At 56.0% G+C, this 12,256-nt stretch overlaps 1 protein-coding gene across 1 annotated transcript in view; it reads right to left on the bottom strand.

Annotated features, from left to right (window-relative positions):
- Window positions 1-12,256, bottom strand: part of TRAPPC10 (trafficking protein particle complex subunit 10) — a 1,566,314-nt gene that overhangs the window by 96,834 nt on the left and 1,457,224 nt on the right. The window contains exon 22 of the mRNA XM_069635677.1: window positions 1,048-1,242. Coding sequence (XP_069491778.1) covers window positions 1,048-1,242 — 195 coding nt within the window. The remainder of the gene's footprint in view (window positions 1-1,047; window positions 1,243-12,256) is intronic.

Genomic DNA, 12,256 nt, shown 5'->3' with positions numbered 1-12,256 from the left:
CTCGGCTCCTCGGGATACTTTGCTCCTTCTTCAGATCTGCTGAAGGAATGCAGGACCCCTCCTCTTATCCATATTCAGGCGAGTGCTCGCGCCAAGCCCACCAACGGCAATATCTGCCCCATGCATGCAAACCAGTCATCTTCCAATCAGGGACCACTGGGTTCCACATGCTCACAACCACACCAGACACCCTGGCACCACTAGTGTGAATTGAGAGCAAGCAGTCCCAAGCCCACTTCCTGGGTGCATACACACGTGGCCTGCAGAGTCCCGCAGACGGAGCGTGCTTTCGCAGGCATGTGTATGCCCAAAAAAGGAAATCATAGTCCTGGAAAGGCAGGCGCAAGGCAAAGGGACAAACATAAGACCTAGTGGTACCACCATGTTAGACACTAGACATTGTCTAGAGCCATATGCGGTAAAGCTTGACAAAAAGTTATAAAAAGAAAAGGCTACTGCTGCCACCAGTTTGTCCTACTGCAAATTGTATAATCACTAGAAATTCCTTAGAGGGTGTCTAGGGCCATAAAAGACAGAGGCCCCATTGCACGATACTGGACGGTACTTAGTGCAGCGATAAAATGTTACCAGCAAGTGGCAACAAAGTCGAAAGACTAAGAGAAACTGAGTTTCTCAGTCCCGACAGCCTGAAGGACGTGCCAGTTTCCCCATAATAATGTGTGAAAGTCGAGTAAGTAGAGCAGAAGACTGCACTCCACGGCAGGGAAAGTTGCTTTTGGAATAATCTTTCCTAACATTGATCGATTGGCATAAAGACAGTTGAGGTGCGAGCAGAGCAGAACTTCAGGTCAAGCGGCATCTCACTAAGAAATATCAGTAGGTTCCGCCCATATTGCAAAACTACTTACCTAGGAGGTGGGAGCAAAAGCATCAACTATTCCAGCTTGTGGGACTCAGCCCAAGACCCTGAAATATTTACACCGCCAGGACTTTATTTGGCATATTTATAACGACTTCACCCGACTGCAAGCTGTAGACACTGACACACTGCACAGGCATAAAGGAAGTATTGGACCCAAGACTTACCTGCGTCAAACTGCATGGAGTGCGCAGAGTGATGCGGGAGGTATTTAAAGAGGCGGACGTCGGGGAAAGGCAGGTAGCCGGCAAACAGAGGCATTACTTCCATGTGCACTTTGTGAGTGGCACGAGCAGCAACCGGCATTGAGATTACTCCAGAACTCTTCCCACACACCGCCCAGTTACTGCTGTTGTCAACAACTGTGGAAGGAGACATTCACCAGTGAGACAAATGGTAGCACGTGGAATGCAACTTTCATTGAGACAGAGTAATAAGTAGCAAAGTTAAAAAACTCAGCTATGAACAAATCTTTTGTTATGGCTACTTGCAAATAGGTCATTAGTGTACACAAACTTTAAACACATCCATTTGTAAGCAAATGGATGAGAAATGCCATATGCTTATGTGGTACAGTAAATATTGTAAACTGCCACATTCTATGAATAAGCTTCACTTAATAACCAATATTTTTTAAACCTTAACAAAACTTCACAGCAATTTCAATAAAACGAAACTCAACAAGTCATAAATACACATTTCAATAAAACACAATAGAATTTCATACCCGAACTAAAATATATATCTAAATTTCATTTCGTAGCATAAACTGAGTTAATCCCCAAATATGCTAAACATCATAAAAGTACAATCCATTCCTACTTTACAAAAAAGCAAGAAACTTCACCATTTCAATCACAAATTGAATTTTATAAGTGAGCCACTATAATACCTCAACATCCATTAACATACATTGCAGACAGTTTTTAAAAAAGTAACTCCTCGTATAGTCAGAATTGAGGTATTGTCATGCAGCATTCTATACTAAATGCAATCTCGGTCTACACATACAGTTACAGGAATGCATTCTGCAAAGTAGTTAGTTCTATGACTTAGCAGAATAGGGCAAATGAGCAGAATATGTTGTAACGTTTCTTTCACACCCTCCTGTTTACAAAATCTGCACCATTTCCCATCTTCAGCTGTTTTATTTCCAATATTGAGAATTTGATTGGTATGCATAACGTTCATCCTAAATTGCATGAACGCATTTCATAAACTCCTAGATGGACACTTCATCAGGCATCTTTCCATTTCTGGATAAAATTTCCAGAATTAATGTGTCGGATTGTAAAGCTTTGAATCAGCTACTTTACTCATAGACCAATCATTCCCTCGTATAATTTGTTTCAATTTATTGGGTTTATTTAACAGAGAAAAGGTGGCAATTCCCAGATCCATTAACGTTTTCATAACCTCCATATTTAGTTCACTCATGAATGGGCAAAATGGATCCCTACTTGCATATGCATATAGGTCATTTTCGCCAGTAAGCATACACTTTCTCCATAATAGGAGTCTTTTTGCCGATTACCATTGAGTCTAGTGACTGAAGACCTAGTTCATATTGTATTATCTCGATTGGTACGCATTTAGATTTAAAAAAACAAAATGCCCCTCCATAGGATACCTTCCAAGACCTTCGGATATTCCATAAAGTCTGCGTTAAAATGTTTCAAACTGTAAATCAACCTCGGTATTACTTTCATAGTATAGAATTCCTTTAGTGGTTTCAACGAAAATCTTCAAAATTGTCTCTCAATCAATCGCATTTGACGCAAGGCCACTTCTGTTTTTACCTTCAATTGATTTTTAACTAGTGAAGCTGAACCAGTACCAGAAAAGCAGTACCCAAGATATTTAATGGCACTTTGAGATTTAATATGCTTCCCTTCACAATACCAGGTATAAGTACCCGGCCGTTTAGTGAGTTTACCCATACAGATGATTGTCGTTTTAGTTATATTTATCTTTAAGTGGAGTTGAGTCATCAATTTCTCAAACTCTTTAATAAGGCGCTGCAACCCCACTTTTGTATTGTCTAGTAATAGAAAATCGTCCGCATACGCAAGCCAAGGTATTCGGCCATCGCTCAATTTGGACGATACCAAACCCTTATTAACAAATTAGACAATATTTGTCCTTCAGCGAGTGGCTTATTTCTCATACATCAACAGGTCACCATTAGCTACCTGTGTGATACTACTATAGGTTACAGTCTGATGGCAGCATACCCAGGCATGCAAGCGCAAAGTACTTAGGCTTTGAACATTTTGTTCCCTAGCACAGCCCCACCCCAACCTCCAGCCTAGTTCAAACATTTTCCCATATAGGGCCATGGCCTTACCCGGGTAGCAACTTGGATGTGCCCTATAGAGACTCACAGGGTAATTCATAGAAATTCGCACAAAAGTGGCGCACGCGACTGGCGCACAGCATGCCCGTGCGAATGTCTGCGCCAGCCGCGTGCGCTAAAATCGATTTCCGCGCACAGCGCATTCATGGATTTTCACATCCAAAACCAGACGTGGCGCAGCGACCCTGCAGCAGCGCCAGTTACGCCCCCAAGAACGCCCTCGCGCAAGGAAAAGCCTTCAAAATCCCCAAATAATCGCAAAGGGCTGCGCTAACCCTGGACCAGTTCACCGGGCTGGCAAACGGCAAACGCCAAGCGGGGAACGTGTATTTCAGTGGTTCGCGGGAAGTTCCACACGCGATTGTCCTGTGTACGTGTGCATCAGGGGTGCGCGGGAAGTTCCACACCAAAATCAGCAGGGTACGTGTATTACAGGGGTGCGCGGGAAGTTCCACATGCGATTTCAGCATGGTACGTGTATTTTTAAGGGGTGCGCGGTAAGTTCCACACACGATTGGCCCCGTGCCAGCAGGGTACGTGTATTCCAGGGGTGCGCGGGAAGTTCCACACGCGATTTCAGCAGGGTACGTGTATTTCAGGGGTGCGCGTGAAGTTCCACACGCGATTGGCCCCGTGCAAGCAGGGTACGTGTATTTCAGGGGTGCGCGGGAAGTCCCACACGCGATTGGCCCCGTGCGAGCAGGGTACGTGTATTTCAGGGGTGCGCGGGAAGTTCCACACGCGATTGGCCCCGTGCAAGCAGGGTACGTGTATTTCAGGGGTGCGCGGGAAGTTCCACACGCGATTTCATCAGGGTACGTGTATTTCAGGGGTGCCTGGGAAGTTCCACACGCGATTGGCCCAGTGCGAGCAGGGTACGTGTATTTCAGGGGTGCGCGGAAAGTTCCACACGCGATTGGCCCCGTGCAAGCAGGGTACGTGTATTTCAGGGGTGCGCGGGAAGTTCCACACGCGATTGGCCCAGTGCGAGCAGGGTACGTGTATTCCATGGGTGCGCGGGAAGTTCCACACGCGATTTCAGCAGGGTACGTGTATTCCAGGGGTGCGCGGGAAGTTCCACACGCGATTTCAGCAGGGTACGTGTATTTCAGGGGTGCGCGGGAAGTTCCACACACGATTCCATCAGGGTACGTGTATTTCAGGGGTGCGCGGGAAGTTCCACACGCGATTGGCCCAGTGCGAGCAGGGTACGTGTATTCCATGGGTGCGCGGGAAGTTCCACACGCGATTGGCCCCGTGCAAGCAGGGTACGTGTATTTCAGGGGTGCGCGGGAAGTTCCACACGCGATTTCATCAGGGCACGTGTATTTCAGGGGTGCGCGGGAAGTTCCACACGCGATTGGCCCAGTGCGAGCAGGGTACGTGTATTCCATGGGTGCGCGGGAAGTTCCACACGCGATTTCAACAGGGTACGTGTATTTCAGGGGTGCGCGGGAAGTTCCACACGTGATTTCAGCAGGGTATGTGAATTTCAGGGGTTCTGGGGAGTACTACACGTGAATTGGCCGTGTGGGTCCTCCCAGGTGTACGCTCCACAACCTCCAAGGCCCCTACAGGCAGCCCACACCACGGGGGACTACCCTGCACCCCTGCTCATGTCCCGCAGGCAGCCCATCCACCATGGGCATGCCCCCCAGCCAACCCACATGTCACCTTGCACTACTGATCAACAATGCATGTCTCCCACCACCCCCACCCCCCAGCAGTGCAGGGGCAGCCTCCACCAGGCCCCCACCCATGTCTACCACCACCCCCACCCCCCAGCCACCAGGAGCAGCCTCCACCAGGCCCCCACTCATGTCTACCACCACCACCACCAACCCCCAGCCACCAGGGGCAGCCTCCACCAGGCCTCCACTCATGTCCCCCTGCACCCCCACCCCCCAGCAGTGCAGGGGCAGCCTCCACCAGGCCCCCACCCATGTCTCCCACCACTCCCTACCCCCAGCAGTCAGGGGCACCCTCCACCAGGCCCCCACTCATATCTCCCACCACCCCATCCCACAGCAGTCAGGGGCACCCTCCACCAGGCCCCCACTCATGTCTCCCACCACCCCCATCCCCCAGGGGCAGCCTCCACCAGGCCCCCACTCATGTCTCCCACCACCTCCATCCCACAGCAGTCAGGGGCAGCCTCCACCAGGCCCCCACTCATGTCTCCCACCACCCCCATCCCCCAGCCACCAAGGGCAGATTCCACCAGGCCCCCACTCATGTCTCCCACCACCCCCATCCCACAGCCACCAGGGGCAGCCTCCACCAGGCCCCCACTCATGTCTACCACCACCCCACCCCCCAGCCACCAGGGGCACCAACCACCAGGCCCCCACCCATGTCTCCCACCACCCCCACCCCCCCAGTCACCAGGGGCAGCCTCCACCAGGCCCCCACCCATGTCTCCCACCACCCCCACCCCCCCAGCAGTGCAGGGGCACCCACCACCAGGCCCCCACTCATGTCCAACTTATGTCTCCCACCACCCCCACCCCCCAGCAGTGCAGGGGCACCCTCCACCAGGCCCCCACTCATGTCCAACTCATGTCTCCCACCACCCCCACCCCCCAGCAGTGTGGGGCACCCTCCACCAAGCCCCCACCCATGTCTCCCACCCCCCCACCCCAAGCCACCATGGGCATCCCCCACCAGGCCCCCACTCATGTCTCCCACCACCCCACCCCCCAGCAGTGTGGGGCACCCTAAACCAGGCCCCCACCCATGTCTCCAACCACCCCCACCCCCCAGCAGTGTGGGGCACCCTCCACCAGGCCCCCACCCATGTCTCCCACCACCCCCACCCCCCAGCCACCATGGGCATCCCCCACCAGGCCCCCACTCATGTCTCCCACCACCCCCACCCCCCCAGCAGTGTGGGGCACCCTCCACCAGGCCCCCACCCATGTCTCCCACCACCCCCACCCCCCAGCCACCAGGGGCACCAACCACCAGGCCCCCACCCATGTCTCCCACCACCCCACCCCCCAGCCACCAGGGGCAGCCTCCACCAGGCCCCCACTCATGTCCCCCTGCACCCCCACCCCCCAGCAGTGCAGGGGCAGCCTCCACCAGGCCCCCACTCATGTCTACCACCACCACCAACCCCCAGCCACCAGGGGCAGCCTCCACCAGGCCTCCACTCATGTCCCCCTGCACCCCCACCCCCCAGCAGTGCAGGGGCAGCCTCCACCAGGCCCCCACTCATGTCCCCCTGCACCCCCACCCCCCAGCAGTGCAGGGGCAGCCTCCACCAGGCCCCCACTCATGTATACCACCACCACCAACCCCCAGCCACCAGGGGCAGCCTCCACCAGGCCTCCACTCATGTCCCCCTGCACCCCCACCCCCCAGCAGTGCAGGGGCACTCTCCACCAGGCCCCCACTCATGTATACCACCACCCCCATCCCCCAGCCACCAGGGGCAGCCTCCACCAGGCCCCCACTCATGTCTCCCACCACCCCCATCCCCCAGCCACCAGGGGCAGCCTCCACCAGGCCCCCACTCATGTCTACCACCACCCCCCAGCCACCAGGGGCACCAACCACCAGGCCCCCACCCATGTCTCGCACACCCCCACCTCCCCAGTCACCAGGGGCAGCCTCCACCAGGCCCCCACCCATGTCTCCCACCACCCCCACCCCCCAGCAGTGCAGGGGCACCCTCCACCAGGCCCCCACTCATGTCCCCCACCACCCCCACCCCCCAGCAGTGTGGGGCACCCTCCACCAGGCCCCCACCCATGTCTCCCACCACCCCACCCCCCAGCCACCATGGGCATCCCCCACCAGGCCCCCACTCATGTCTCCCACCACCCCCACCCCCCAGCATCCAGGGGCATCCCCCACCAGGCCCCCACCCATGTCTCCCACCACCCCCACCCCCCAGCAGTGTGGGGCACCCTCCACCAGGCCCCCACCCATGTCTCCCACCACCCCCACCCCCCAGCAGTGTGGGGCACCCTCCACCAGGCCCCCACCCATGTCTCCCACCGCCCCCACCCCCCAGCCACCATGGGCATCCCCCACCAGGCCCCCACTCATGTCTCCCACCACCCCCACCCCCCCAGCAGTGTGGGGCACCCTCCACCAGGCCCCCACCCATGTCTCCCACCACCCCCACCCCCCAGGGGCACCAACCACCAGGCCCCCACCCATGTCTCCCACCACCCCCACCCCCCAGCCACCAGGGGCAGCCTCCACCAGGCCCCCACTCATGTCCCCCTGCACCCCCACCCCCCAGCAGTGCAGGGGCAGCCTCCACCAGGCCCCCACCAATGTCTCCCACCACCCCCTACCCCCAGCAGTCAGGGGCACCCTCCACCAGGCCCCCACTCATGTCTCCCACCACCCCCATCCCCCAGGGGCAGCCTCCACCAGGCCCCCACCCATGTCTCCCACCACCCCCACCCCCCAGCCACCAGGGGCAGCCTCCACCAGGCCCCCACCCATGTCTCCCACCACCCCCACCCCCCAGCAGTGCAGGGGCACCCACCACCAGGCCCCCACTCATGTACAACTCATGTCTCCCACCACCCCCACCCCCCAGCAGTGTGGGGCACCCTCCACCAGGCCCCCACCCATGTCTCCCACCACCCCCCCCCCAGCCACCATGGGCATCCCCCACCAGGCCCCCACTCATGTCCAACTCACGTCCCCCTGCACCCCCACCCCCCAGCATCCAGGGGCACCCTCCACCAGGCCCCCACTCACGTCCCCCTGCACCCCCACCCCCCAGCATCCAGGGGCATCCCCCACCAGGCCCCCACCCATGTCTCCCACCACCCCCACCCCCCAGCAGTATGGGGCACCCTCCACCAGGCCCCCACCCATGTCTCCCACCACCCTCACCCCCCAGCAGTGTGGAGCACCCTCCACCAGGCCCCCACCCATGTCTCCCACCACCCCCACCCCCCCAGCAGTGTGGTGCACCCTCCACCAGGCCCCCACTCATGGCCCCCATCACCCCCACCCCCCAGCATCCAGGGGCACCCTCCACCAGGCCCCCACTCATGGCCCCTATCACCCCCACCCCCCCCAGCAGTGCAGGGGCACCCTCCACCAGGCCCCCACTCATGTCCCCCTGCACCCCCACCCCCCAGCCACAATGGGCAGCCTCCACCAGGTCCTCACAATCCCCAATCATGTGCGTTATGGTCAGCCTCCACAGCCAAAAAGCCCTACCAAGTAACCCATTCACCCACATGGAAATGGAAATTACATGTTACACCCCCAATGTTCATAAAGCTAATGAACCCATGTCCGTCACACACAATGGTTGCAATTGAATGGGAAAACACCCAACATGACATGCATGAAACCAATGAGATGATACCACACAGTGAAGTATGAAAACAAAATTGTATTAAAAAATAAAAGAATGCAAAAGAAATGAAACAAACTACAATGGCAATGAAAAAAATCTAAGCTGCATGTCCGTTTAAAAAAATAAAAACACCAAATCCTAATCCAAAAAAATGTTGTCCAAAGTCAAATGAAAAATACAATCAATCCAATGAAGAACTATGTACAAAACATCCAAGGGTCCATGAGCCCAACTGAACAAAGGAAACCTACAAAAAACCCTAACTAAAATGCAACTATATACAAAAAGTGGAGCAGTGTCCGTCGACTCCAAATCATAAGAAGAAACAAAGGAAACCTAAAACTAAAGAACTATATACAAAGGCGGCGGGCAAGTCCAGCGGCACACGGAAGACCACGCTCCTGCCCAGAAGGCCGAACTACTGCCCCCCAGAGCCCCGAGCACGCTCCCACCTGCCATCTGCTGCTGCCTGACTGCCTGCTGCCCACGTGCACTGCCATTTGCTGCCTGCACATCAGCCAGGGGTGTTGTTGCTGTGACCACCCCTGCTGGAACCGAAGACTCCCGACTGGGATTCCATCGCTCCACAGCCCAGCCCCAGGACCCAGTTGCCCACCCACTCCTGCCTCTGGGGTTGTCATGTCGGGGCAAACACCATCTGGGACCACTGACAACCCCCGGCCAGAGAGGCACAGGGGCACCAGCTTCAGTGCCACCGAAGTTGGTGTCCTGGTGGAGCAAGTCCTGGGGCAGTATGATGCCCTCTTCGGAAGTTCCCGCGCCGACAAGGAAGGACGGACTCGGATCTGGACTGACATCGTGACTGCCATCAATGCGGAGGGGGTGGCAGTCCGCGACTTACAACATGTCAGGAAGCGCTGGGAGGACTTCAGCTCCAGGACCCTGAACAAGGCCCGGCGCCTCTTGAAGGCAGCGGATGCCAAGGGGCGCCGGGGCCACTTGTCCGAAGAACAGATGAGGGTCCTGGAACGCATATCCCCAGCGCTCCACGTCCAGGTCCTAGAGAAGTAGACCCGTCTGGAGTCGAGCGGTGAGTGTACATGCATCCTGATTGTGAGCAGTGCGTGTGGTGATTATTCGGTAGTGTGCAGGTTGCACATCTGTTTGTATGGGGTCGAGTATGGGTGGGGGTGTACAGGGCCGTGGGGCTGACACATGCGAGGGCTGTAATGTGCGAGACATGGATGGTGCTTGTGTGTGTAGGCTTGCATGCCAAATGTAGTTGTGTGTGCACACATGTTTGGATGAATGTGTATGTAAGTAGACATGTCTGTGATGTCACGCATGTATGTTGTTTTTGGCTGCATGTATCAGCACTGTGTACATGTGCATGTGTGTGTATTTGACAAGGGTGCAACAGTGATGCAACATGGATGCATGTGACAGCGGTATGTGGAAGCCTGATTGGCAGATGTGACATGGATGCCCGTCTGAACAGCGCGACACTTGGCAGAGGTGTACACATGCATGCAAGTGTGGTGGTGTGTGTACATGTGTGGTGCACTTCCTGTGTTGCATGTGATGTCTGGCTCACCTTTGGCTGCTCATGCTGTTGTATGTGTAGGGATGGTGGTGGCAGTTGCGATATGGCTGTGGTATGGCTCATGTGTGCGAGTTGTAATGACATGTGTGTTGGGGATTGTGATGACATGTCTGAGGTTTGCCAATGCCACTCATGTGCAACTGTCATGTGTGTATGTGTCCATTGTACAGTGCCCTGATGCCTGTGTTTTGTTTCTCCCTGTCTGCAGCGTCAACTGATGAAGAGGGCGGAGAAGGTGCTGTGGAGCACAGCGGCGGGGATCCCACCGCCAGCCGGAGACGCAAGGCCCGGCTCCCCTCCCGTGTTGTCATCTCGTCGGGGAGTGAGGAGTCCGGTGCCGCGTCCCAGGCCGCAGCTGCCGGGGGGAGGTCCAAGAGGCGGAGGTTGGAGTTGGACTCCTCAGCAGCAGAAGGGGCAGCTGGGACCCCACAGGGCCCAACAGGGGAAGATGGCACGGAGTCATCCAGGTTGGTGGGGGGTTTGGTGGAGGAGGAGGCCGTGCAAGCACCAGAGACGGGGTCTGGAGGTGGGGATCCCACTGGTGCTAGTGGTGCAGTGCAGGACCAGGGACAGGAGGCAGCACAGGCCGCCGCAGAGGTGCCTGTGTGCAATCCTGTCCCCGATCCTGTCCCTGCATCATCTTGCACCAGCAGGGATGCCTACGTCCAGACCCATTTTCAGGCAGGGGATGAGCTGACGTCAACTGGCCTTCCTCTGCCTGCGGACGTGGCTATCCAGGTCCGGGTTGAGCCTGTCCTGGCTGGTGTGGCATTGCGTCAACGGGCCATGCGAGGTGACCTGCAGTCTTTTCATGGAGAGACTGCTACGTCATCTCAAATGGCTCGTTGACCACGTCAGCCTGCTGGGACAGGTCACCCAGGCCGGATTCCTCCGTCTGATGGGGCTTGCTCCGACCCCCCCTCCTCAACTGGACCCCCTACGCGCCAGTCGTCCTCTGTGCCATCTTCCCACCCATCAGTCACCTGGGTGCCCTGTGGAGCTGCCTCTGACGGTGCGGCCAGTCTGGTGGAGGAGGCATCCCTGCCACAGTCGGGAGTCGGACGTCCAGCAGGGGTGGCCACATCAACAACTGCACCCCAGCCGGCGGAGGATGTGCAGGCAGCAGGAGGCAGTGCACGGGCAGAGGCACAGCAGCAGCAACGTGGTGGGAGCCATGAAGGCTCGGGGCCTTCAACATCGGAGGGGCAGGCATCGGCCGGAGGGCAGGTTGACCCAGGACGGGGTGTGTCTTCTGTGTGGCAGCGGTTGGGCCAGCAGATAGGTGCGGAGCGGCGGCGGGCGGAAGAGGCGCGGCTCACAATGGTCAGGGCGGAGAACTCCATGCGGAGGGCCCTGAGGCGGGCCGAGTGCCTCGAGGCAATCCGCAGGGGGTTGGAGGAGGACACGGCGTCGTCCCTGCGGACCCTCGGGGCCATGGAACAGGACCGCCTCCGGGACATCGAACAGGAGTTCGATGATGCTCTGGCCCGGAACACCACGGAGTGAGCCGCTGGACTTGCCCGCCGCCTTTGTATATAGTTCTTTAGTTTTAGGTTTCCTTTGTTTGTTCTTATGATTTGGAGTCGACGGACACTGCTCCACTTTTTGTATATAGTTGCATTTTAGTTAGGGTTTTTTGTAGGTTTCCTTTGTTCAGTTGGGCTCATGGACCCTTGGAAGTATTGTACATAGTTCTTCATTGGATTGATTTTATTTTTCATTTGACTTTGGACAACATTTTTTTGGATTAGGATTTGGTGTTTTTATTTTTTTAAACGGACATGCAGCTTATCTTTTTTTTATTGCCATTGTAGTTTGTTTCATTTCTTTTGCATTCTTTTATTTTTTAATACAATTTTGTTTTCATACTTCACTGTGTGGTATCATCTCATTGGTTTCATGCATGTCATGTTGGGTGTTTTCCCATTCAATTGCAACCATTGTGTGTGACGGATATGGGTTCATTAGCTTTATGAACATTGGGGGTGTAACATGTAATTTCCATTTCCATGTGGGTGAATGGGTTACTTGGTAGGGCTTTTTGGCTGTGGAGGCTGACCATAACGCACATGATTGGGGATTGTGAGGACCTGGTGGAGGCTGCCCATGGTGGCTGGG

The sequence above is a fragment of the Ambystoma mexicanum genome, chromosome 7p, assembly GCF_040938575.1.
Source record: "Ambystoma mexicanum isolate Mex_15411 chromosome 7p, UKY_AmexF1_1, whole genome shotgun sequence".
Taxonomy (NCBI): Eukaryota; Metazoa; Chordata; class Amphibia; order Caudata; family Ambystomatidae; genus Ambystoma; species Ambystoma mexicanum.
The sequence above is the reverse complement of the archived record's forward strand: the minus strand, read 5'-3'. Positions and strand labels throughout refer to the sequence as shown.